Here is a 27,378-nt window from a genome sequence, read left to right as displayed (position 1 = left end):
TAAAACTATAATGGTCAAATTTATTGATATTTGATATGTATAGTTTAACTGAACTATAGACTTCTTACAATGAAGCTAATGTTGAAAAAACGTACTTCAGCATGACAACACATACTCTGCTACACAACTCTCTTTGTTGCATATTACCAATGGGATTTTAGAAATGTGATTTTTGAAAAACTGCTTTGTAAATTGACCTAAGTGTCCTACATTGGCTTTTTTGTTGTTGTTGTTGTTGTTGTTGTTGTTGTTGTTGTTGAGGGGACAGAGAGTACAAGGTAATCAAAGAAACTTTTGTGCTATATTGGTTAGATTTTGTTTGAAATCATTTCAAATCTTTAAAAGTGTTCACCAAATAAAGTGTCTAAATCTTCAGCTTTTTAAAATTTTAGCAAATAGCAATTCTTGAAAACAAATCTTACAAACAGGAAGACATTGAAATTTATCTTTATAAAAGCAAGGGAAGAACTGAACAGATTAAGTGGTAACAGCTCAAGATTTATTCTAGAAATTCTGTCATTTGCAGTATCTTAACTATGAAGACTTTTTGATAGAGCTTCTGTTTTTAATTGGATAAGTTTGTATTTTGTATTAGAATGAAATGACATTGAGAAGGCAGTTGATACTGCAGTATCTAAATTTAGTGATTTAAAAAGCATAAATAGAATTATTTATTTAAAAGTTTGTTTCATAAAAATAATTATCAAAAAAGATTCATTAAATGGAGGGGGGAAAGTTATATATCTTGGCCTGAAATATTTACAAATTTCAACATAAAAGAAACTCATTCAACAGAATTTTCTCCACTTACCAAATTGTCCAATACTGTAAAGAAGGTGTTTTCTCCATTAAAAATATGGTTTATAGAGAAGAGTAAGTTGAAAATGTCAAACAGTGTCATAATTATTGATCATAAAATTCAATTTTTAAGAAGATTGAAGGTAACCTTATTTTTGTTTAAAAAATTTTCAAGATAATAAGATTATATAAAAATACGTTCTTCAGAGAAATACCAATGACTTGGTATTAGAGACAGGTGCAGCTAAGAAAGTGATTAAAGTATATTAATGTGCTCTGGAAAAATTATTCTGCTATGTTTTCATTGCATCATTGTACAGGGATATGTTTTTATCTTTTAGAAATAATTTTATTTTGAAAATACATTTTTAATAAAACTTAAAGCCCACCAATATAATAAAACAAGTTTTACAGTCAATAAACACACATTTTTTTTATTTGTGTAATTTTAATGACTTAAAATTTTCCTAGTTCACTCTCAATAATTGTGTCTGTTAATGCATTGAAATGGTTTAATTTCCTACAAATTAATTCCAGGGATATGAAATACAAGCAAAATGTATCAGTCCACTAGCTCAAAAAAACCACTGCAGTGAACATACTTATTTTCTTTTTTTGATTTATTTTAGTTGTACATTCTAAATCTCAACACTGAAATGGACTTTAGTGTTAAACTAGTCATAAATTCTCACTCTGTATTTGAGAAAACTAATGGTCGGACATCTAACCATTAGATTTTCCCGGTTATCCTAGCAAGTTAATTACACAGTCCAGTATATTACTTCCTTTTGAGCTGTATTCCTCATTTGGTGATTATTTTGCTAATTGTCTTTAAAAATAAGTCATAGAATTATTCTCATGTGTAGTTGAGCCAATATGGTCTAGTAATTAGTGAATAGCAATTGTTAGTAACCACATTCAGAATAGCTCTGTTAACATTTTCACTTATGTTTTTTATAGTTCTATTTTATTAAAACTAGGTTAATGCTTTTTAAATACATTGTTACTGATAGAAGGTTGCTTTCTATCCAATCAGTTGTCCCAACCAGTTATTATTGTAAAAGTTTACCACGCCATTTATTTCTGTACTTTGAGTTATTGTTCTAGAACTGTCTTTAGCTCTGCCTGACTTGATTGATTATATTTTTGTTTCTAATGCCTATAAAATGTTCTAATGTACATGTTTATTTTTGCCATGTATTATGAATCCTCTTTAATTTATAGTTCTGATTATATGTGTGTAACCTTTTAAATTAAAAATATGCTTTTCAACAAAATAACTGGAGTTTAAAATACAAAGCTATTTTGTTAACATTTCAATTTTGGCTTAATATTCAGATTATCTCAATATACGTTAATGTAGTACATTCAAAAACTGACTTAGGAAATCTTATTACAGTGTAAAAGCTACTATAATAAGTTGTTCCCTTACATAAATAAATAAATGACCAATATTGCGGCTATAAGCGGCATGGGGAAAAAATGGAAGGAGTCTTTTATCCTAGTTTTTAGAGGGCATCAGCAGCTTGCTTTTATGAAAAAGTAACAGCTAAATGCACTGCAAATAATTTGCAGTAATCCAGTTCAGTGATTCATGTGTCTGCTTTAATGGGTCATAATTCAGGGTAAAGTAACTGAGTGCAGTCAGAGTGCAGACACTGCTTATGCCAGGGACAGTATCTCTTCATAAAACACACCTCAGGAGAAGCAGTTTGCCAGCCCCCTAATACTCTCTGATGTTTTGATGTCCTGCATATTTTTCCGATTAAGTTTTGAGTGCCATGTTTTTAGTTGTATTTCCACATTCATTATTCTCATGTAGACCCTTCAGCGGGTTTGCCATATATGATTATTTTTTTAATGATGCCTTTCTTTCCACTTCAGCAGTTTAATAATCTAGCACATGGCTGCTTCTCAGTACTCAGCATTCACCTCCCCAATAGTGAAGAGGACATGTGCTTTGGCTTCAAAATTCCATTTGCAGCGTTAGAAATGCATATTCCCTATGGAACAACATTTGTTTGACATAACCATTCATTTTTATTACCTCTTTAAATATGTTTATCCAGAGTTATCAATAATCATAAATAACTGTATTCTCATCTTGTTCTGTTTTTTTTCCAACAGACAAAATTGCTTACCCAGTACATATTAAATCTCGGCAAGTATGATCAAAACTACGACATCAGAGACCGTACAAGATTTATTAGGCAGCTTATTGTTCCGAATGAGAAGAGTGGAGCTTTAAGTAAATATGCCAAAAAAATATTCCTAGCACAAAAACCTGCGCCACTGCTTGAGTCTCCTTTTAAAGGTATTATTATTAGAATATAACTGCACGATATATGTTATCTTAAAAATTATGACAGTATGTCCCATTTCTAATGTGTTTAAAATTTATCTCTTAGGAAATATAAATGATTAGCGTATATAAATTTATAAAAACAATGTGCTTTTTATTCATTCATCTGTTCTTCAGAGCAAGCTTTATATTAGTTAAAGTTTGTATTTTTATAGACCTTATTTACCTAAATAATTTCAATCTTCTGATTTTATTTTTATTGTTACTAAACAGTATCACTGAAAAATAGATAGAAAGCTGTTGTTCTTGTAGACATTGACTTCATTTCTATTTTGAATAGGTAGCTTTATTTAATAAGGAGTATAATTCACCTTAATAGTGAATTATTATTTATTAAATATTCTGTGTTCAAAACAAACTTTTCTAGAAATAATTATTTCATGACAATATTCCTTTATATTTAAATTTGTTTTTCAAAGATGGAAATTGACTTATTTTTCCCAGCTTTTTAAAACAAGTAATTAATCACTTTCACAATTAGCTATTACAGTTGGAATCAGATGATTATATACCTTGGTTTTCATATTTTTTTTACTTAATTGTTGTAAAGTGATAAAAAGCAGTTCAGTTTTGTAGAAAAACTATTAAAATTCTGGATGTGTTTGTGCCAAGACATGTATATGGATTGTTTAACTGTGCTGTCATTCTTAATATTCACAGTAAAGTAATTTTTAGAGAAACTACATTTCAGAGCAACACCTCTAAACACACTGACTGATTAGCTTTTTTATTGACCATTATGGGGGAGATTATTGTAATCTATGGACTGAAATCAGTTTTTTGACCTATGAAGAGCTTCCTAGTTTATATTTATTCCTTGACATTTGAGGTAATATGCCAATTACCTTGAGTTCTGATTAGGATTGTTCTATGTTATATACAGTTCATATTGTTTATTTTATGTTTTCCTCTATTTTAATAGATAGGGATCATTTCCAGCTTGGCACTTTATCTCATACTCTCAATACTAAAGCTACTGGGTACCTGGAATTATCTAATTGGCCAGAGGTGGCGCCTGACCCATCAGTTCGAAATGTAGAAGTAACAGAGTTGGTAAGTTGACCTTTCTGAAATTAATTTTGTCAAGCAGTGGGAGATTCTAGAATAACTATTGTTTTATGTAAAAGCTCTTTTGGGGGACTTGAAAATTGAAAATTGTTCTGGTATTTCTAAGTGTAATGTGTTAGATATATGCGTATCTCACTGTTATGGGAACTAAATATTATAGTGTTCCTGTGTCATTGTACATGTACTGTTCCTTTTCTTCAAGGAAATAGAGAATTGAATTCTCTGCGTCAGTGCCACCCACATCTGTGGTATTACATTTGTAGCTGTGTAGATTCAATTTCTAAGGTATTTAGTTTCATTGGATTGAGCTTTTTCAACTTTGTTTAGAGATTCGTAAGCTTCCTGTCAATGTTTTTCTAAATAATTTTTGCTGTTCTCTTCCAGAGAAACCATACAAAGTGTTCTGGATTTTCTGGTGAACCTGTTTTAAGTGAGGCCTAAACGTAAATAGGGAGCATTGTGTACCAAAAATGTCTTTAGACAAGGTCACAATTAAAATAAATAATATGTTGCTTTCATATTTAAAAAAACAACAACTTGTATATAAATACTCTTTTCCTCGATCTTTTAAAAAACGCTGGCTACTAAAGTAAAAGAATTAATGTTCTTTCCTACTGTTATCTTACGTAAACAAGAAAAATAAAAAGAGGGTCCTCTGATTGTCTTTAGAGATTGCTTATGTATCCAATACTTTTTAAAGTAGAATTAATGAAAAAGAGCAATTAGGTGTTGCATTCTGCACGCTTTTCTGGTAGAAAAGTTATATTGAACAAGAATTCAGATAACCAGAGTTCTTTACCACTAATTCCTATGGGAAAGTCGGTTAATCTTCTTGCCTATTAACTTATCAAATACAATGGAAGAAAACCTTTGTCGCTTTAAATAGAAGAATTTTTATAACAGGCATAGCCATGTAATTTGATCCTTTTGAGAAATACGTTTCTCTTAACTATTCAGACTTACCCTGGCTTTGGAGCTTGGCCAGAAGCAGTAATAATTAATAATGGCTCTATTTAACACACCCTGGCAGTGTGCTTTGATAAGGTTTTACAGACATTATCTGTTTAAACCTCATAATGATTATACGCGTAAGTGATGGTTGTTTTTCCCATTTTGCAGATGAGAAAACTAAGGTTCAGAGAACCTAAGTAAATTGCCCAAGTTCATGTAGATAGTAAGTGAGGGAACTGGGATTCCAACCCACATCCGTCTGAGTCCACTGTTCATGCTCTTACTGCATTGTAGTGTTATGTAGTAACATGAAGAGAGGAAGCTTGAGCTTGTTTAGTAAAAGTTATTAAAACTAATTGCATATCTATTCTTCCTTGCAAGTAAGTATGTTTATTTTCTCTTAAATCTACGTACTCTTAAGTACTCTTCAAAAAGATTGGCTTATATGTGCAACTTTTGGTCAGATGCTAGAATGCTAAGAAAATATTCTTTGTTATTATTTTTTCCCCATAGACATACTCTTTCTCCTAATTTCTTATTATCCCTGCTCATTGTTTTTATGGTTCTGTTCTTTTTCATTACTGAGTCCATCATGTTTTGGCCCAAGTAAAACCATCCTTTTATCCTCCTCCCACTCCTATCCTTACTGCCCTATTCCACCAAAAAAATAAAATAAAATAATTTATCTTCTCAGAAATTGATAGCAATGCTGTGCCATTTAATTTGGTCTCAGTAGTATCCTTATATTGGCTGATAGATTGGTTGGTTGGCTGGTTTCTTTCATTTTCATGTGCTCTTCTAAGCATTAACTACCTTACATGGAGAGTACATACTCAAATAACCTATTTTCTTATGTTCCTTTCACCTGCCCAGTACAAGACAAATTGATTTCTTTTTCCTTTTGCTGACTACATTTGGGAAGTTCATAATTGGTAACTTATTTATAGAGAATAATTATAACTGATGCAACTCAGTTAAAGAAAACTATCCATTGATGTCAGGTAGAAAACAGTTTCAATTTATTGGTCTCTGGACATACTGGCTTAAAATTATACTATGAAAGGCACAATTAAATATAAAAATAATATACATTGTTTTATTTTCAAATACAACTGTGACAGTGCAGAGTCTTTCTTGCCTCTTACTCTAATTCTCCCCCCCCAAAAAAATAGTTTCATCAATGTATGTCATGCACATAATACACTGTGTTATCCTAGTTTTACTATAAAATAATCTTACAGGTTTATATCTTGTTACTATGAAATATAACTTAGTAAGAAAAAGTAGCCTCGGTTTAGATAATCTGGTATTTTAACCAAAACGACAGGGAACCTAGTCAGATTGACAATAGAAGTCATTTTGAATTACATATGACAATTTCCAGGATATCAGATACAATGTCCATTTATATTATGATACCAGTAAGTTTTGAAGATCCATTAGAATTTGTTTGCTTAGTTCTAGAAGTTATAGAAGGACTGTCTTTTTTATATCAAGGGTATTTTGCTTTACACATACATATGTTATCAATATTTTACCACTCATAAGAACTTTAAAATTAAAATGTCTTGCTATTCTTTCTTCTCTTTTCCCTGATATTTCTTTTGCTTAGAATGATATGATTATAATATAAATCATAAAAGATCATAACAAATTAAAATATTTTTTATTGTTTGAAACTCCATGAATAGTCGATGGCCATGTCAAGATAATTTGCCCCTTTGAGCACAGAAGCCTCATTTCCCTTATTTGTTGATTTAGTCTTACCCTGAAAGCCATAGTCTAAGTAATTTTTTTCCCATAAATTGATCTAACACACTTTTTACCAGATTTCAGAAAAATGTTTAGACTTAAGAAAATCTGGACTTTAGTGTTTACTGAATATAGGAGAACTTTGTTTATAGAATACATATTTGGAGGTCAGAGCATTTTAAATATATATATAAAAAGAAAGGAGTATTGCAGATCTTATTCAAATATACTTGAGTAATTTTTACTCACTTTGCTATTATTGTCCATGTAGTAATTTTCTAGGTTACTGAAGCTTATTCTTTTTAAGCAACATACCTTAAGCTTTTAAACCCTTTAGGTCAGTGGTTAGCTGCACGTTATCTTGTAGAGATCTTTAAACAAAACAGACCTGTTCAGATTTACACCAGACCAATTAAATCAGAATCTTAAGAGGTGAATCCCAGACATCAGCTTTTCTAGTATTAGTATTTTTATTGTTTATGTTAGTATTTTAAAAAATATTCACAGGTAAATCTAAACATGCATTTTAGTGGTGGCAACCATTTTTGAAAACAAGATCTCTATCATGCTGTAAATTCCTTTATAGCAAAATACATACTCTAGCAGACATAGTAGAAATTCAGTTAAACGTGTGATCAATAAATGAGTCTTAACCACTTTGACCTTTTAAAAAATACACATTTCCCTACCCTTTAAATGAGAGTATGTGAAACATGATATTCAGTTTTTTCTTGATGAATCAAGGTCACAATTATGAAAATAATTTATTTTATTTTAATACACTGTATTAAAGTCTTTAAGGGGCTATTCAGACAGCCAATAATTATTGTGCCAGATATCTATGTACAAAACATTAAAAAATCCCTGCTCTTCAGAAGCAGACATTCTAGCAGGGATAAACTGACAGTAAAAATAAATATATAAATTGTATAGTATGTTAGAAAGTAGTAAGTGCTGTGACAAAAAAAAAAAAAGAAAAGATTAGAACAGAGTAAGATCAGAAGTATCAGGTGTGGGAGGTTGGAATTTTAAATAGAGTGGTCTTCCCTGAGCTGACATTTGTGCAAAAATTTGAAGGAAGCAAAGGAATTATCTGGGGATAGTGTTGGAAGTGGGAACAGCTGGGAGAAAGACCCTAAGCATGCCTGGCGTGGTTGAAGGAACAGTAAGGAGTGGCTGGAGCAGAGAGGGCAGGAGTGAGGAGCAGGACGTGAGAGAGGCAAGGTGGGTGGCATGGTTATGTAGGGCCAAGCAGACTGTTGTAAGGACTTTGGCTTTTTCTCTGAAATGGGGAGCTGTTGCAAGGTTTCAAACTAAGCATTGGCTTGATCACACTTAGGTATTAATAGAATCGTTCTAGCTGTTGTGAATAGAATCATTCTAGCACTTGAAGTGGTGGGTAGGGGGTGGGAATAGAAGATAACCGATTAGGAGGAGACTGTTGTAGTCATCTAGGAGTGAGAGATGACTCTGACCAAGGTGGCAAAGGACCAGGTGGCTAAAGGCTTTCTTAATGAATTAGATGTTTAGGATATAAGAGAAAAAGAGAGAAGTCAAGGATTACCCCAGGGTTTAGTCTGTTGAGAAGGTTAGGGCTATTTATTACCTACATTAATTTTTTTTTCTTACCCCAGTATCAAGCTGTGAACTTGCATTTCTTATTACTGTTATTGTGTCTACCTCTAATTGCCTTCACCTCTTCTAGACTGTGTTGCTTTAGTTTAAATCTTCTGTAGACCAACAAACACAAAAATGTTTAAAATTACATGTACAAGGTTGTTAACATACAAGGTGTGTATCAGAAAATACCATGAATGTTTAAATTTAAAAAAACATTACAGTAAAAGACACATTGCCATTAATCCCCTTCACTTCAAACACACTTATCCCATCGTTCTTGCCACTTTCTGAAGCAGTTCTGGAAGTCCTCTTTTTTGAGTGTCTTTAGTTGCGCTGTCGTGGCTGCCTCAATATCCTGAATCATTTGACTTTGGGGAAGAGCCAGAAGTCTCACGCTGCAAGATCCAGTGAATAAGATGGATGAAGACACACTAATGTTTTTGTTTGACAGAAATTGCCATATACCAGAAGCAATGTGTGACATGGAGTGTTGTCATGATGGAGGATGATTTACAGCACACTTTAAAACACACCTTCTCTCAACCGTAGCTCACACCCGACCGATTGCACTGAACAAGTTGAAACTTGTGACACACTGTTACTAAGGTTTGATGTGCCCCTTGCTATATTGAAGATCCCTGCCTTTCCGTTGGATGGCATCTGGCAGCAGCATTCACCGTATTTATTAATCACAGCTTGTGTAATGGGATCTGAGAGTTTGTGTTCCTCTATTCAGTAGTGAAGGGGAATCGGTATTAATGCCAGGACTTTTATCGGTTACCTTCTCTGTTAGGCCTTAAACTTTCTTCTGGGTTCACAGTGTATTCTAAATGATTAAGTTTGCCATAAGACTGAATCTCTTAGTAAGAACTCATTTATATTTACATATTTTTAAAACAGGCAAAAGAATGGACTCCAGCAGGAAAAGCAAAGAAAGAGAATCCTGCTAAGAAATTTTATTCTGAATCTGAGGAAGAAGAGGACTCTTCTGATAGCAGCAGTGACAGTGGTGGGCTTTATAATTTATTAAAAAACATTGTTCACTGTAGCGTACATGCTATGCCTCCAACAAAACGATAAGACTTAGTACATAATATTCAGCGAGTGGGTTTAAAATTTATACTATTATAAAATTTTTTTTCATTTACATATCACTTTAGTTTTCAAAGTAATTTCCAATCCCTTCTTATTTGACATTCCCTCTTGGACACATAGCTAACAAATGATAGAGTTGAAACAAAAACTCATGCTTTTCTAAATTCTAACCCCATCTGCCTATCATATTCATTAGCATGTTGAAAAACATCATTTTATATTTGATAAGCCTTCAGTGGGACCTTTAAAAGTCATTGTCTTTTATTAAAATACAGTTTATTTTAAACTTTGAGCAATCTGTTCCTCATCCATTTTATACTCTTCTATTTCTACATGAACCTATATAGAGAGAAAGCTAAAAATAATAAATCTCTTGTGTATTATAAAGAAACAAAGATCTAAAAAGATTGAGGGCAACAATGACAAGGATGCTAAATCAAAAGGATTTATAAATTCTGGGATTTAGCTATGCAAATTGGATAATGTACTTAACCTTTCTCTATATCTGATAAATGAAGAGGTAGAGTTAGATGCTTTTTTAGTCCCTTCAATACTAGAATTCTGTGAGTGATTTGCATAATGGAAAATGTATCGGAGTTACTTTCTAACATTCTTATTAACAATTAACCTAATAGACTTAGCCAACCCTAAATCAAATGACCCCTTTCTTCTAAAACTTTTATTCCCTAGGCAACCACGGCCCCTCACTATTGTTTGGTCATCTGTTACCTTTCTCTAAGGTAACTGACTCATTTTTTTCCTCTGTTTCCCCTATCAAGTCTTTGTTTTTAGTATCTGATAAATTAATCTGTGGTACATTACCTTGTGAAGTAATAAGCTGATAAATGGAGAAAATAGTTCAATCCAGAGAGTGCTAAAAAATATGGAATTTCAGGCATGATGTAGACCATTGAGAAGGACCTGTTTGTATAGTTAAGAGATAAATATGAATATTTAACTTCATACCATTTATTCGCAAGCTCATGCCTGTTCTAGGCTAACCTTTTTCATACGTATTTGAAATACTTCTTTAAAACTTTTCATGGGTGACAGGAGTTCTACTTTACTTACTGGAGGAAATAAATAACTTTTCTCTTTAGAAAGTACAAGATTTTTTTTTCCCCTTGTGAAAAAGTCTTTTTAGAATAAATAAATTCCTTCAAGGATTTACTAACTTGAAATGTAAGTAATGGTACCTGAAGTGAACTGGACCCAGATTTATGTTGAACTCCCATGTAATTCACTTGACAGAGTAATGTAGGTGCTGTAATTTCTTTTCATAATTTATGACATAAGCCAGTTGTCTGAGTTAGTACTTACATGTGTGCAAATTCGATTATCACAACAAATTCAAAATAATTCTTATTCAGCAGTTTTGTTTTGTCTTTGTAAAGTTTGGGTAAGATAAACTTTGCTCTTTGTAAAAGCTGATGGTAATGAATGGCCTGCCATGTGGCAGGCACTAGTATCCTAATCTCCTTTACATGTTTTAAATGATTTAATCTTCACCACACCTCTATAAATTAGCTAGTATTATTATCCTCATTTGCAGGAAAGGAAACCGAGACCCAGAAAGTTTGATTAACTTGCTTAGTCTTGCAACTAATAAGTGGCAGAGCCAGGATTTGAACCAGACTTTCCAACTTGAAAACCCATGCTTTTAACCACTGCAAGCTACTCCTGGCTTTTTACTGTGTAATCCATAAGTCAGTCCTCATAAAATAGGTACTTACCTATTAGAATAATATTTTAACAAGAGGTTATGTTTCTGCCTAAGCATACATCAAATAGATCACTGGTAGGGGCAACAGTTTGTCCTCTTATCTAGGATACAACTCTATACCTATAATCATTTCCAATGGTAAATAATCATACTTCATGTTTAAAATACACATAAATATACTGTATGCATCCCTTCTGCAAATAGTCCTAGTATACCATAATGTGTACATAAAACAAATGTATAGCTCGTCAATGTAACGTTATCAACTCTTAACCTATGGAAAACTCCTATGCTAGCTAAAATAAGTAATAACTTTTTAATTAGTAATTTTGTTTATTGCCTTTGAATTTAGAAATTTTGGAAATTATTTGACTGGCTCATTCTCTCTCAAAATTTGCTCTTTGTTCCTAATAAGATTCACCTGTTGCCTTCTTCTCTAAATAAAATTTCCTGTTATAAATAGAAGTTAAAAATTAACTTTTTATCCTTACATCATCGTTATAACATTCTTTAAAAAAAAAAGTTTTTGCCATACCTAAATACTTATGGATGTGAAAAGTGAAATTCTCTTAAATTTGGTTCATCTTTTCTTTGCTTTTTCTTACTCATTATCAGAGCCCCTTCACACTCCCTTACTGTAGGATTCCAGAGGTCTGAATGATTGGAGTGCAGGAATAGAAAGTGTTAACAAGTGGAGTCCAGTAAACTCAAATTCAACATCTGGTTTCATTTGTGATGAATATTGACAGTTACTTGTGTCCTTGTGTATAATTAAATGGCTGTACATCAAAGAGCATCTGATTCTATGTTTTCAGAGAGTGAATCTGGAAGTGAAAGCGGAGAACAAGACGAAGAAGGAGACAGTAGTGATGACAGCAGTGAGGACTCCAGTGAAAGTGAGAGTGAGAGTGGAAGTGAGTCTGAAGTAGAAAACAGAAGAACAGCCAAGAGGAACTCGAAAATCACAGGAAAAGGGTAAATCATTTTGTCAGAATTTCTTTCAAAAAATATTCTGTGGTATTTCCCTTTAATTCATCGAGTAAGTGAAAAAATAAGTGTACTTTTTCCTCAGCAGATATTAAGTCTTGTAAAATTAATTTAAAATACTAGTTTACATTATTCTACTACTTATAATGCTTCGTTTTTATTTTGAACTTGAACAAATCTTGGGGCTACGTTTTGAAAACTTGTATAACCTTGGAAGGCTGAGTTAAGGGATCAAGCAGTAGGTATGAAACACTTAATTACCTTTTGTGGCAATTTTGCTGAGGGCTAAAATTAAATTCTTCAACACTTTGCCATTATGTAACTAAGACAATTGATTTTCCTAAATAATGTTATATTAAAAAGATTATGATCCAAATATTAGAGTCAAGGTCTGTGAAGGAAGACGGTCATAAGATATTTAAGTGTTAGCTCTTTTAAAGATCTCCCATTATCAACAACATTATCATGTATTAAAATGTCATTAAAATTTTGAGTAATTGGAGGTAATACCTTCGATTATAAGAGTCTGTTTTCCTCTCTGCTGTCTGCGAGTGGCCTCTGCAGACATGATGGCCCTTTCCCCGGGAGCCTGCTGCCCGCTCACTTGATGAGCTTGCAGCCCAGCTCAGTCGTGGCTGACAGCCCTGATTGGGGCGCAGTACGCTCTCTGCTCCTTTTATTACAGACAGTAATTAAAGCAGCTCGCCCTGCCACTTCCATAACAAACACAGCATAATGCCCTAATTATGACTTTATTAATTTAAGTCAGGATTTAATGATTTTAAAAGTGATTTATATTGTTTTTCCTGTTCAGAACAAATGAAATCTGTAGGTTAAATTAATACAGGCTTTTCATCATTGCAAAGTTAAAAAGCTAGTTACCAGTAAATTCTTTTCATTAGATTAACATCTGAAACTCTAAGCAGTAAGGTAAACAATAATTACCCATCAAAATTGAGTGATGCATAACAAAATAACGCTTTTACCTTTAAAATCTAATCTTTAAAAGCTAGAAGTTAAATATATTCAGAATTACTTGTTGCAACAAAGGAGATACTTGGTGTGTAATGGCCTTTTCTTTGAGAGAAATTCTACACTGCTGGTTTAATATCAGAATAGTTATGATTACATAGTTTATAAAAAGTACCTTATTTCTGGGAAGGGGATGTTTGGTTCAGTGCACTAAGTACCTTTTCAGGTAGCGAAAGTCAGTATGCTAAAAACTCATAATCATGTATCATAATAGATTAGTTTATTTTTTTTCTTCAGAAATGGACTTTTCTCTTTACCTATGTTTAAATGTAAAATAATTGTTTGTTAGATCAAATGAAATCTGAGATGCCTTCTAAACCTTATAATTTTAAGTATATATTTTAACCAGTGAATTGGGGATAATAAATTGCTATTCTTTGGGGGGGAACATATTTATTTTTATTTTTATTATTAGTTTTAGATGTACAAAACAACATAGTGATTAGACATTTACACACCTCAAAGTGATAACCACAACAAGTCTACTACCCATCTGACACCGTATATAGCTATTACAGTACCATTTACTATATTCCCTATGCTATACTTTACATCCCGTGACTATATATTTAATTATAGTTGGCATTCAGTATTATTTTACATTAATTTCAGGTGTCCAGCATAGTGGTTAGGCATTTATATAATTTATGGAATGATTCCCCCTGATAAGTCTAGTACCCATCTGACACTATACATAGTTTTTACAATATTATTTGACTATATTCCTCATACTGTTTTGCATCCCCATTACTATTTTGTAGTTACCAATTTGTACCTCCTAATCCCTTTACCTTTCTCATTCATCCCCCCAACCCCCTCCCATCTATCAACCATCAGTTTATTCTCTGTATCTGTGAGTCTATTTCTGTTGTGTTTGTTTGTTTAATCTGTTCTTCAGATTCCACATATAAGTGAGATAATAATGGTATTTGTTTTTCTCAGTCTGACTTATTTCACTTAGCATAATACCCTCGAGAGGCATCCATGTTGTTGCAAATGGTAAGATTTCATTCTTTTTTTTGGCAGAGTAATACTCCATTGTATGTATGTACCACCATTTCTTTATCCAGTCATCTATTGATGGGCATTTTGGTTATTTCCGTATCTTGGCTATTGTGAATAGCGCTACAATAAACATAGGGGGGCATATCTTTTTGAATTAGTGTTTTGGATTTTTTTGGATGAATACCCAGGAGTGGAATTGCTGGGTCATAAGGTAGTTAATGGTTTTAATTTTTTGAGGAACTTCCATACTGCTTTCCGTAGTGGCTGTACCAATTGGCAATCCCACCAACAGTGTGCAAGTTTCTCTATATCCTTACCAACACTTGTTTTTTGATTTATTGATGATGTCCATTCTGACAGCTGTGATGTGATATTACAGTTTTTATTTGCATTTTTCTGATGATTGATTAATGATGTTGACCATCTTTTCATATGCCTATTGGTCATCTGTATTTCTCTTTAGAAAAATATCTATTCAGTTCCTCTGCCCATTTTTTAATTGCATTGTTTGTTTTTCTGGTGTTGAGTTATATGAGTTTTTTAATAAATTTTGGATATTAACCTCTTATCAGCTGTATCATTGGCAAATATCTTCTCCCATTCAGCAGGATGTCTTTTCGTTTTGTTGATATAAAAACTTTACTTTGCAGTGCAAAAACTTTTTAATTTGATGTAATTCCATTTTTTTAATTTTGTTTCCCTTGACCGAGGAGATATACCAGTAAAAATATTACTAAGGGTAATGGCTGAAAGTTTGCTTCCCATATGTTCTTCTAGGAGTTTTATGGTTTCAGGTATTACATTTAAGTCTTTAATCCATTTTGAGTTTATTCTTGTATATGGCATAAGAGGGTGGTCCAGTTTCATTTTTTTTTTTGCATGTATCTGTCCAGGTTTTCCAGCTCCATTTATCGAATAGACTGTATTTATCCCATTGTATATTGTTGCTTCCTTTGTGATAGATTAAATGACCGTGTAGGCATAGATATATATCTGGGATCTCTGTTCTGTTCCATTGATCTATGTGTCTTTTTTTAATGCCAATACTGTGCTGTTTTGACTACTATGGCCTTGTTGTATAGTTTGATAACAGGTAGAGTGGTATCTCCAGCTTTGTTGTTCTTTCTAAGGACTGCCGTGAGTATTGGGGGTTTTTTATGGTTCCATATAAATTTTAGGATTATTTATTCTAGTTCTGTGAAAAATGCCATTGGTATTTTGATAGGGATTGCATTAAATCTATAGATTGCTTTGAGTAGTATGGATATTTTAATGGTATTAATTCTTACTATCCATGAGCATGGTATGTTTCCATTTATTTGTATCTTCTTTAATTTTTCTCTTCAGTGTCGTATGATTTTCTGAGTACATGTCTTTTATTTCCTTGGTTATATTCTTAACGTATTTTGTTTTTTGATGCAATTATAAATGGCATTGTTTTCTTAATATTGCTTTCTTGTAATTCATTATTGGTGTATAAAAACGCAACCAATTTTTGAATATTAATTTTGTTTTCTGTTACTTTACTAAATTCATATATCAGTTCTAATAGCATTTTGGTGGAATCATGGGATTCTCCATATATAATATGTCATCTGCAAATAATGACAGTTTTACTTCCTTCTTTCCAATCTGGATGCCTTTTATTTCTTTTTCTTGTCTGATTGCTGTGGCTAGGAATTCCAGTACCATGTTGAATAAAAGTGGTGATAGTGGATATCCTTGTCTTCTTCCTGATCTTAAGGAGAATGCTTTTAGCTTTTCCCCATTGAATATATTATCTGTGGGTTTGTCATTTGTGGCATTTATTATGTTGAGACATGGTTCCCTCTGTTCCCACTTTGCTGAGAGTTTTTATCATAAATGGATGCTGGATTTTGTCAAATGCTTTTTCTGCATCTATTGATATGACCATATGATTCTTATTTTTCATTTTGTTTATGTGGTTTATCACATTAATTGATTTGCAGGTATTGAACCAATCTTGCATCCTAGGAATGAATCCCAATCGATCTTGGTGTATGATCTTTTTAATGAATTGCTGAATTCAGTTTGCTAATATTTTGTTGAGGATTTTTGCATCAATGTTCATTAGGGATATCGGCCTATAGTTTTGTTTTGTTTTTATTTTTGTTTTTATTTTCTCTTTTGGGAATGTCTGTCTGGTTTTGGAATCAGGGTAACGGTGACCTTTTAAAATGAGTGTGGAAGCCTACTCTCCTCTTGAATTTTTTGGAATAGTTGACAAGAATAGGTGTTAATTCTTTTTTGAATGTTTGGTAAAATTCACCTGTGAATCAGTCTGGTCCAGAATTTTTGTTTGTTGGGATCTTGTTGATTACTGATTTGATTTCTTTAGTAATACTTGGTTGGTTCAGTTTTCCTGTTTCTTCTTGATTTAACCTTGGAAGATTGTGTGCTTGTAGGAATTTATCCATTTCTTCCAGATTTTCCCATTTGTTGGTGTATGGTTGCTCATAGTATTTTCTTACCTTTTTTTTGTATTTTGTTGTGTTAGCTGTCATTTCTTGTCTTTTATTTCTGATTTTATTTATTTGGGTCCTCTCTCTTTTTTACTTGATGAGTCTGGTTACAGCTTTGTTTATGTTTTCTAAAAACTAGCTCTTGGTTTCATTGATTTTTTTGTATTGTTTTTTCAGCCTTTATTTCATTTATTTCTTTTCTGGTCTTTATTATTTCTTTCCTTGTTTGGGCTTAGTTTACTGTTCTTCCAGTTCCCTTAGGTGTAAAGTTACACTCTTTTTTTCTGAGACTTGTTTCTATAGGTAGGCCTGCCTTGCCATGAATTTCCCTTTTAGAACTGCTTTTGCTGTGTCCCATTGATTTTCTGTTGTTGTGTTTTCATTTTTGTTTATCTCACGGTATATTTTGATTTCATTCTTGATTCCATTGTTGACCCATTCATTATTTAGTAGCATTTTACCCTCCGTGTGTTTGTGTGTTTTTCAGTTTGTTTGTTTTTTTCCTTGTAATTGATTTCTCGTTTCATACTGTTGTGGTCAGAGAAGACAGCTAATATGATTTCAATCTTAATTTTATCGAGACTTGTTCTGTGGCCTAGCATGCGGTCTATCTTGAAAAATGTTCCATATGCACTTGAAAAGAATGTATATTCTGCTGCTTTGGGATGAAATGATCTAAAAATATCAAGTAAATTTTTTTGGTCTAATGTGTCATTTAACGCCACTATTTCCATGTTGATTTTCTGTCTGGAAGATCTGTCCATTGGTGTCAGTGGCGGTTTTAAAGTCCCCTATTCTGATGGTGTTATTGTTGATCTCAGCCTTTATGTGGGTCAATATTTGTTTTATATATTTTGGTGCTTCTGTGTTGGGTGCATGGATGTTTACTAGGGTTATTTCCCCTACATTATTACCATTTTATTCATAGTTTTTATTTTCTTTTGTGTTTCTTTTCCCTCTTCTTCTTAAAGAGGTCCTTTTAACAATTTTGGTAATACTGGCATTGTGGTAATGAATACATTTAGCTTTTTCTTGTCTGAAAGCTCTTTATCTCCTGCAGTTTTAAATGATAGCCTTGCTGGGTCAAGTAGTCTTGGCTGTAGGCCCATGTTTTTCATAACTTTGAATATTTCCTGCCACTCCCTTCTGGCCCTCAAAGTTTCTATTAAGAAATCAGATGGCAATCTTAGGGGAGCTCCTTTGTAACTACCGTGTTTCCCCGAAAATAAGACCTAGCCGGACTATCAGCTCTAATTCATCTTTTGGAACAAAAATTGATATAAGACCTGGTATTATATTATATTAATTATATTATATTATACCCGGTTTTATATTATAGTAAAATAAGACCGGGTCTTACATTAATTTTTGCAACAAAAGACACATTAGAGCTGATGGTCCGGCTAGGTCTTATTTTCGGGGAAACATGGTATACTCCAAAGTGTTTTATACTCCTAAGTGTTTTTATTTTAAAGGCGATGGTATGATTTAGTAGGAAGAATGGTCTTTTGAGTAAGACAGACTTGAGTTCAAATTTCAATTCTTCCTCTCCTGGCTGTGTCCTTGAGCAAGTTACTTAAGTTTCCTGAATATTATAGGATAATAATGCACTCAGTAAGAATATGTTGGAATACCTAAATTAGATGATTTGTTTGAAGTTCCTATCCCTGTCTCCCTCTCTTCCCCTCTCCGCCCTCCCCTCCTCCTCCCCACCCCGTCTCTCTCTCTCTCACACACACACACACACACACACACACACACACACACACACACAGTAAAGAGAGCTGGACGTTCAGTTTTGAGAAAATGGCAAAGACCACAAGGCGTCTCTCTCCCGTGAGAGACCTTTCGGCTATCTCACATGATATCCTTTTCCTTGGAGAACTACCTCCCTACCTTTCTGCTTGCCTTATTCCTATTTCTCAACTTATATGTCTCTTCCTCTAGGAAGCATTGCCAGTATTGGTTAAGTTTGTTTATATGCCCCTCCAGATGTTCTCGTGACATACTACACTTCATTATTTACCATTTTTATTCCTTTATTGCCAATACCACCTTCCTTCTCTGTGTGCTGTAGTGAGCAGTAGACTCTGTCAGGAAGGCATGTGGAGATCACCTGTATGGTCCTTGCCCTCAGCACCTCACATAGTCCATTACATGGGAGGCAAGCAAAGATCTGTTCCGTGAGGGAGGGAGGGAGTAAACACTCACATCAGCACTGAAGTTTGATCATTTAGTGTTTTAAGTTTATATGTGATTATCCTACTTTTTTAATAAGACTTAGGACATTAGAAGAATAACATTTTCTCATACACGTTTTAGGGTCACATTTGATAACATATGTAAGTAATTTTCTTGGACGGGAATACATAAAATGAAAGTTTATTTTAGCAAAAGTAGATGTATAAATATTTACACTTATTAATGACCTCTTAGTATTATGAGACAGCATTTTAAAATCAGCCTAAGTATCTTTGAAGTTGTTACTGTTAGCACCTAATGTATATTCCTGGTAAGTCAAACATTTAATTATTAATTATTTTCTACTTTGGATATCATTGTGTTATTTTATGACCGTTTGCATGTGAGGGTGTGTGACTTAGTATAATTGATTTTGAATGGGTTTTCATTTATTTGGTTATAGATAATGTAACCTTTAATATTATTTCACTAATACGTTCTGGAATTTTAAAACCATTTTTATCATTTTTTTATATACAAAAAAAATGGTTCTCAGTGAAATACTTTTCTTTAATAAAGGTCTATTTATAGGCAAAATGGACAAATAGCAACATTTGCCATTTGATTTTTTTAAACTACTTGTTTATATAAGGGGCTTAAAGTTGATATTTCAAAATTTATTATTATGCGTAGTAATTCTGAAGATGGGGAGAAGGAAAATGAAAAATCTGAAAGTTCAGATTCTTCCAACGCGGAATCTAGTTCAATGGAAGAAAGTTCATCAGATTCCGAATCACAATCAGAAAATGAATCTGAATCCAGAAAAGTCACTAAGGTAAGAGATTATACATTTATTGTAATTGAAAGTAAATATTCTTACAGACTTTTCCCAATTAAATTTAAGTATTTCTGAAAATTAGTGTTTTGTAGAAAATAAGAAACTACGGAAGGGATTTAACATTGTCATTGATAAGTTAAAGTTAACTAAAGTAAACACTGTCTTCATTCATCCACACCTATGATTTTTTCCCCCTAGATACTCGCTTCCCTTATAACTCAGCCCTGCAGAGAAATTAGAAACTTTTTATTAACCTCATCCTTTGCCACCAGAATTGGAGAGCTCGGTGTTTATGCGTGTGGCCTTTGTTATTCTTCGCTAGGATGTGACAAGGGAGGCTTTTGCTAAATAGGAAGTAAAAGGAAATCACAGAAATAGTGTTAAGCAAAGGAATGTAAATGTACATGCATCAGAAGAAATTGAGACTAACATCCTTTTTTAAAATATCAGGTATTTTGGATAATAGAATATTTTTAAAGGTTTAATCAAAGGGTATATATTCGTAACTAATTCATAAAAATGCAGTAGTCACGTATTTAAAAACAAAGGTAAGTCCCACTTATGTAATAGAATAATGCTTTTTGATATGTTTTTAACCCAGAACCTTGTCTGCTTATCAGCAAAAAAATGTAAATTGCAAAAATACAGTTATTAATATAAAATTCAGACCTAATACATATCTTTCTGATCATTAATTATTACTCCCTTCCTATAAATAGAGCATGTTGATGCTAGGCTTCAAATGCAGTTTTTATAAATTGTATTATTCCATATGTTGAAAATAAGGTTCAATCTTGTCTTTTAAATTGAATTCATTTTCTTTTTAACCTATTTTTTTCATTTATTTGTTTTATACTTACCAGTTTTTTTAATAAGTCATCTGAGTTGCCAAGGATGAAAATAAATTTCTTGAAGTAGATAATTACCCTCCTCTATCCATAGATGTATTGTTAAAGAATAAGCATGTTTAAAAATTGGCTAATATTTGTCTTACTTTAAGTATTCTTGCATATATTAAAGCCTATTTTAAACTTGAATTTATATTTAAAATAAGTGTGCATGTAGTACATAATCTAAAATTTCTATGTTTCAAATATTCACATAAAATGTTAGAGATTTTTAGGTTTATTAATCTGGCCTCATATAAAAACTTATCACATAGTGAGTTTGATGTCCTCTCATTTCATACTTAAATTACAAAAACACGTTAAGATGTTATTTAAAATAAAGGAGCTTTAGAAACTGACAGTAAGTACAACCCAGATTAAGAAATCAGTGATTTTTTAATATGACCAAATACGAAATCAGTGATTGTCAAGTGCGTGGAATTATAGTGAGTTATTCTTACGAAGTTTTGTAAAAGTTGAAAAATTGTAGACCTTAGTGCCTATATAATATTAGAAGTAGGGATTTAGGAGGACCCCACTAAAAAAGTCATAGAGGTACCGCAGGTCAGTGATTCAATTTGTTTCTTCTTTCAATGAACAGATTAAATCTCTTACTAATTGAAAATATTTTGCTGTAGAATATCAGCATACATATTGCAATGAGCTAAGACTCAAGAAATTCATGTGTTGCTCATATTGTTGATAGTTTCATGCCTGTGTTTTGCTTACGTGGCTTATTTTCTGTATATTAAAATGCCTTTTCCTGTCTGTAATAGACTGATAGGATTGTTTTATCAGTTGGAATATTCTCTACCTTGAAGCCATCATAACTATTTTTTTCTTTTTTTTTTTTTTTTTGTCATTTGGAGTTACCAGTTTTCTAATAATGGGCAACTCTATAATTGTGGAAAAGTCCTTCTTGCACCAAGTGTTGTGGCTTCTGCTCTAAATTATGAGTAATGAAAGCAGATGGTGGGTGCTTTACCTTAATTTAGCATGACAGTATGTTAGTGCTAAAAATTCATATGCCTTAAATATGCAGCCCAACTAAATCTATACTTTTACTCTTTCTCTTCCATTTCTTTCATTTGGACAATGTGTTTTGGGGATATTGAGCATGAAAATGAGACCTTGAAGTACCTTGAATATATGCCTTTGAAAACAGTTCATTTTATGAGATAGCTATAGTGTTTTACTTCTTAGAAGATATTATCTTTATGCTTCAGTTTCCTCATCTATAATGTAGAAACGCTAGTACTCACTCTACTTTTTCTGAGAGCCATTATAAAAAAATCAAATGTGAAAGGTCAGTGTAAAACACTATATAAATATAAAACAGCAGTGTTAACATTTTTTAACTTGAACATTAATTCCATGAGACCAACAATATTAGCACTATAGAACACCAATGCTAAAAGGAAAATACATTTTTTTATAACTCTTAACATCTCCTGTATTGTTTCCGACTCTTTCTTATACCATTCATGTTATAAGTTAACATTCAGGCATGACCCTTTACCTGCAACCTGTTATTTCATCCAGTTTCTGCAGAAGCTGTTCTGCCATCTGCTGTGAGCTCTCCTTCCTCTCTGCTCCCTAACACACAATCTCTACTTACCCTCCTTTTTCTCTCTGAATGTAGCTCTGAGTAAGCCATCCCTGGCCACTTAACCAAGAATGGGCCTTTTGGCCTTGTTTGTTGATAACCATATGCCTCCTTTGCACTTTCAGTCTTTTTCTCCACTAATGCCTCCTCTGCCAACCAAAGCACTCAAGTCTTCCCAGGATTTAAAGAGAGAGAGGGAGGCAGGATGGTGTAGAAGAGAGACCGAGACAGAATGTGTGACAATTAGAGTTTAGAATAATCCAGATATTCTCCATCTACTACCTCTTTACCCAATTATTTGTTAGTCTTTTTTCTTTTCTCATTAAACAGTGATTTTATTACTTGAGTACATAGACAAATTTATGCAACCAAGGCAGAGGCCGTGGATGACTCGTATTTCCAATGGGGGGGAGGACTCGTTTGGTCTTGTAATATTGAGCCAACCGGTGAATACGACTCTCGATCAGAATCAGACGGAATTTAGCATTTTTATCCTTTCTGTTCCTCTCAAGATGCTTTCGAACGGCAACAGCTTTCTTAATTAAATGGTAGAGATCCTCAGGAAGATCAGGAGCAAGTCCTTTGGATTTAAGAATTCTCAGGATTTTATTGCCTGTCACAAAACATACTTGTGCAACACCATGCGAGCCTCTCAGGATCACACCGATTTGTGAGGGAGTCAGCCCCTTCGTAGCCAGTTTGTAGATCTGCTCCTTCACATCGTCGGACGCCAACTTCAGCCAGGTGGGGACGCTGCGGCGGTAGGGCAGAGCCGACTGGCACAGGCCCTTCCCGGGAGCACGCGTGCGACCCATGATGGCGGCGGCTAAGCAGCAAAAAAAAGAGCCTTAGTCTCTTTTAAATTGGTTTTCAGTCCTATCAGTTCCTACAGATGCTGACTCTCGGAAAAGTCAGCCGTGATCTTTCCCCAAACCCAGTTGCCTTCTCTTAGTAATTATCCTTCTTGAACTTTTTATGACTCTTCCCCTGCTACTTAAAACTCCTCTGCATCCCTTTTCTTCTGACTTCTTTGAACTTCTATCTTTTAATTGCATCACTTTTTACCCTCTTCTGACACCAAAGTGTGAACATTGCCCCAAAGTTAGTGCTCACTACACATTATTTTTCAAAAATACTGATCGATGTAAAATAATTTATTTTTATTTATTTTTAAAACTTTTATTTATTTAAGTGTGTTTTTCCAGGACCTATCAGCTCCAAGTCAAGTAGTTGTTTCAGTCTAGTTGTGGAGGACACAGCTCACAGTGGCCCCTGTGGGGATCGAACAAGCAACCTTGTTGTTAAGAGCACCGTGCTCTAACCAAGCGCTCTAACCAACCGAGCCAACCGGCCACCTCTAATTAATTTTTAGTCTTTTTTCACTACATTTTTTTCCTGTTGTAAGACTTATTTACTCCTATAGCTTCAGCTAAAACATTTGTGTGAATTCTTCTCTAATAACATCTCTAAGTCCCTACAGCAGCTGTAATTGTTCTTCCCAAATTCAAACCAAATTCTTAGATCTCTCAGGAGCTACTGGTTTCCCAAACCTAATATAGCCAAAAGAAGACATGCTCTACCATTTGGTACCAGCATTCTTTCTGTTCTCCCAGATTGGTAGCCCCAGAATTATCTTTGATTCCTCCCTCATCCTGTATGTTTACACAGTTGCCAAGTCGTAGAGATTCTGTGTGTTATTTCTCATAGCTATTTCTTCTTTTTCTTTCACCACTATTCTAGATCATTTCTTCATTACCTCTCTCATAGGCCATTGCTGTTGGTCATTCTCTGTCGCTTCCCCAGCCCCAGTCCTTCTATACAGATGCCAGATTAATGTTCACATTAGCTATAATGATGCTCCATTGTCATTTGAGTTCAGTACACCCCTCAGGCTTGCATGGCCAAACCTACCTTTCCAGTTTTAACCCCCTTTGTTTTGTGTGTGTGCTAATCCAAATGGACTATTTGCAGTTCTCTTAATGTGTTGTATGTTTTCCCATTTCTATGCCTTTGTTCTTCCTTTTATATCATTTCTCTTATTATAGAAAATATAAGCTGAGGAGAAAGTGGCCCTATATCAGAGGGTGCTCCCTCCACTTCTAGTTGAGAATGACTATACGGAATAAAAAAATGTTACTAATGAGAGGGTATTACTCATGTGAATGGTGTAGGGACAATCGAAGGCTGAGAACCATTGTTGAATTGTTTACATTCCTGGAGTGTTTGTCATTCAACACCATGCCCCAGCATATCCATAAGACACAAAACTATAATGATACATTGATACATTCTGGTGTCATGTTTGCTTGTTTTTATTATTGATTGGGAAATGTTCTTATTTGAGATCAGATATTGTCAGTAAAGACCGAAGAAAATTATCTTGATCTTCAGTTAGAATTATTTTGATAGGCAAGCATATTTTTATTTGTAGGTGTTTGTTTCTGAAATATATTTCATGGAAAAATATTTTAATTTGAGTCTAATTCTTTTCATGAAATAATTCTTTGCCCCAAATAATTGGGGATAAAGGATGTTTGGCATGTAGTCTGAGATAGACCATGGATAAGAATGAAAGGAACTATTTTCTGAATGGTTTTCTGCTCTATTTGAGATATTGGAAACAAGTTTTACTTGTGTTTTTACAAGTATTTATGTGTGTTGCAATTATATAACTTCTGTGAATATCGTAGAATAACTGTTTTTTTCTGACAATTCAAAGCCTTGCCTCTTTCAATTTACATCTTTCCTAGTTTAGTTCATATTTTAAGTTCTCCAGAAAAGAATATCATTTCACTTCAATTGAGATCTTGAACTAAAAGTGAATGCCATTAAGCAAGCTTCCTTATTGAAGTAGGTGTAATCTAGTAAGGAAGATTTGTTTAACAGTTTAGACTAATTCTTAACTTATAAAGAAGTCTCAATTTGCTGGTAATGTACTTTTGTTTTAAAGCACAATGTTAAGTGTCAGCCTCAGATTTTTTTAAATCAAATTTGTTAGATGACTTGAAGGCAAGAGAGTCATTAAATTGTCCTTGGTTGGTAATTCTAATTGAAACTATTTCATGCAAATACCTTGCCTTGTGAGGCTGAAAATTAGCCTTGAATTTTTGTTGATTTCTAAGCACAGTATGGGTTGACAAACTTTATATATCACTTACCCTGTTTTATAGTTTTAAATTTCAAAATTCTTTACAATGGTTTCCTCTTAGGAAGCATATTTGATGCTTGTCATATCAGATCTTTTTTTCTACTTGCTTTTTTTCCTCAAACAGCATGAAAATGAACATGCATAATACATTAAAAAATCTTTGCAGATTTATTCTTACATATTTTTGTTTGTATTATTTGGAGCTTAATAAGGATTTCCAGGATATTTTATTTATTATTTGTAATGAAATAAATAGAAATCAGTTTCTTAACCCTGTGACTTTGTATTTCATTTTGAAAATGTTGATGTGTTGAGGTGTATAATCGAATACCATAGAAACAAAATGGAGATTTGAGGATGATGAATTGATAACTAGGTATTTTTGTAGTGAGATTTTAAGATCAGTTACTGTTGTCCTTATAAAAGTCTAATACAGTCACTCAGCTGTTAAAAACCTAATTCTCTATTTAAAAAATATACAAAAACAAATTGTCTGTGTTTCTGCCTGATCTCTTCTCAAGTACTAACACAATAGAAACAGTGGGTGATCTGTCAATGTGTTTGGTTTGTCAATGATGGTTTTGTATAAATATTGGGAGGGTAAGAAATAAAATTCACACAGTAAAATATGATTTCATCTGCCTTTTCTCTGCAGCTCCATGGCTCATGCTGCGGTGTGAAATTCTCATTTTACACACTTTGCAGGCGGAGCACATGAATTATGCATTGAGCAAGAAAAATCTCCTGCCTCAAGTCCTATATGCATTTACCCAGGTTCTGTCTCTATTACCAAGATGAATTGCAAATGGAGAAATGTTTGATAGAATAGGGCTCTTAACTTCTTTGTTTAGAATTCAGATTTTTATTTTTATAGTAGATCCTTTAAGTATGAAAATGTTTTGAACTTACTATGGATTTTTTAAAATGAAAAATGAAATATAAGAGAGGAATGCCAAACACATCACGAAGCTTTTTAAAACCTTGATTCAGAATGCAAGGCTTTTTCAATTCAGTAGAAATGACCATTATCTATTGCTAATGTTGTATTTCAGTCACCACTTATTTGCTGTTCTCAGAAAGTCAATGAAAGTCTGTCCTTTTTAGGGCCTTTTTTCTTTCTGTTTTAGGCTTTATACCAGTTTCACGTGCAACTCTGTCCTCTGTTGTACGTGACCTGATGTGTATTTAATAGATATTGTTACAAACTCTTAGCTGTGAAGTAGAAAATGAAGTATAGACCTGCCTCCAGCTTTAACTTCATCTTGATTTGATAGGTTTCTAATTTTTCAGGTGGGGAGGTTACAGTTCCGTAAAGCCAGTCATGCACCATTATAGCTTATAGGAAGCTACACCCATTGTGCTCAGCATGGCATTTTGATAAGTCACATGGTGATAAGCTCCTTTTGTTACACATTTTTCTTCACAGGAATGATATTCTAGTTGAGATGGCATTTTCTTTCTCAACCTGTTCTTGTTACTTGTAACTTTTACATTTCAGCTTTAAAACTAACATTTCTTCTATTTTTTTACCCAAGTCCTAGAAATTGATATTCACTTGAGGTGTGGAGAAAGGGGCAAATGTTTTTAAATAACTAATGAAAAAATAAAAACCCTGCTAGATGATTTGTAGTTTTCGGTGGCAGAAATGATTTTGTGAAAGAAAATCAATGCTGATGTTTTCTGTTAGTGTTTGAATGAGTATTGTATGATCCTTGAAAATATTTTTTCTGATGATTGGCATAAGGGGAAAAACAAACAGAACTTAAAATCGTTTACAAATCTTATCTAACATATAATTTGATGTATTGTTCTTGTTCATATATGTGTACTGTAGTAACAGCT

The 27,378-nt window shown here is 33.2% G+C and overlaps 1 protein-coding gene and 1 pseudogene across 1 annotated transcript in view; one reads left to right on the top strand and one right to left on the bottom strand.

Annotated features, from left to right (window-relative positions):
- The window catches only part of AP3B1 (adaptor related protein complex 3 subunit beta 1), a 219,240-nt gene that overhangs the window by 122,345 nt on the left and 69,517 nt on the right, over window positions 1–27,378 (top strand). The window contains exons 16-20 of the mRNA XM_033110712.1: window positions 2,926–3,112; window positions 4,083–4,213; window positions 9,452–9,560; window positions 12,185–12,344; window positions 19,751–19,892. Coding sequence (XP_032966603.1) covers window positions 2,926–3,112; window positions 4,083–4,213; window positions 9,452–9,560; window positions 12,185–12,344; window positions 19,751–19,892 — 729 coding nt within the window. The remainder of the gene's footprint in view (window positions 1–2,925; window positions 3,113–4,082; window positions 4,214–9,451; window positions 9,561–12,184; window positions 12,345–19,750; window positions 19,893–27,378) is intronic.
- On the bottom strand, window positions 22,703–23,209 carry LOC117024961 (40S ribosomal protein S13-like; annotated as a pseudogene).

Source organism: Rhinolophus ferrumequinum, chromosome 7 (genome assembly GCF_004115265.2).
Source record: "Rhinolophus ferrumequinum isolate MPI-CBG mRhiFer1 chromosome 7, mRhiFer1_v1.p, whole genome shotgun sequence".
NCBI lineage: Eukaryota > Metazoa > Chordata > Mammalia > Chiroptera > Rhinolophidae > Rhinolophus > Rhinolophus ferrumequinum.
This window is presented reverse-complemented; position numbering and strand designations above follow the sequence as displayed.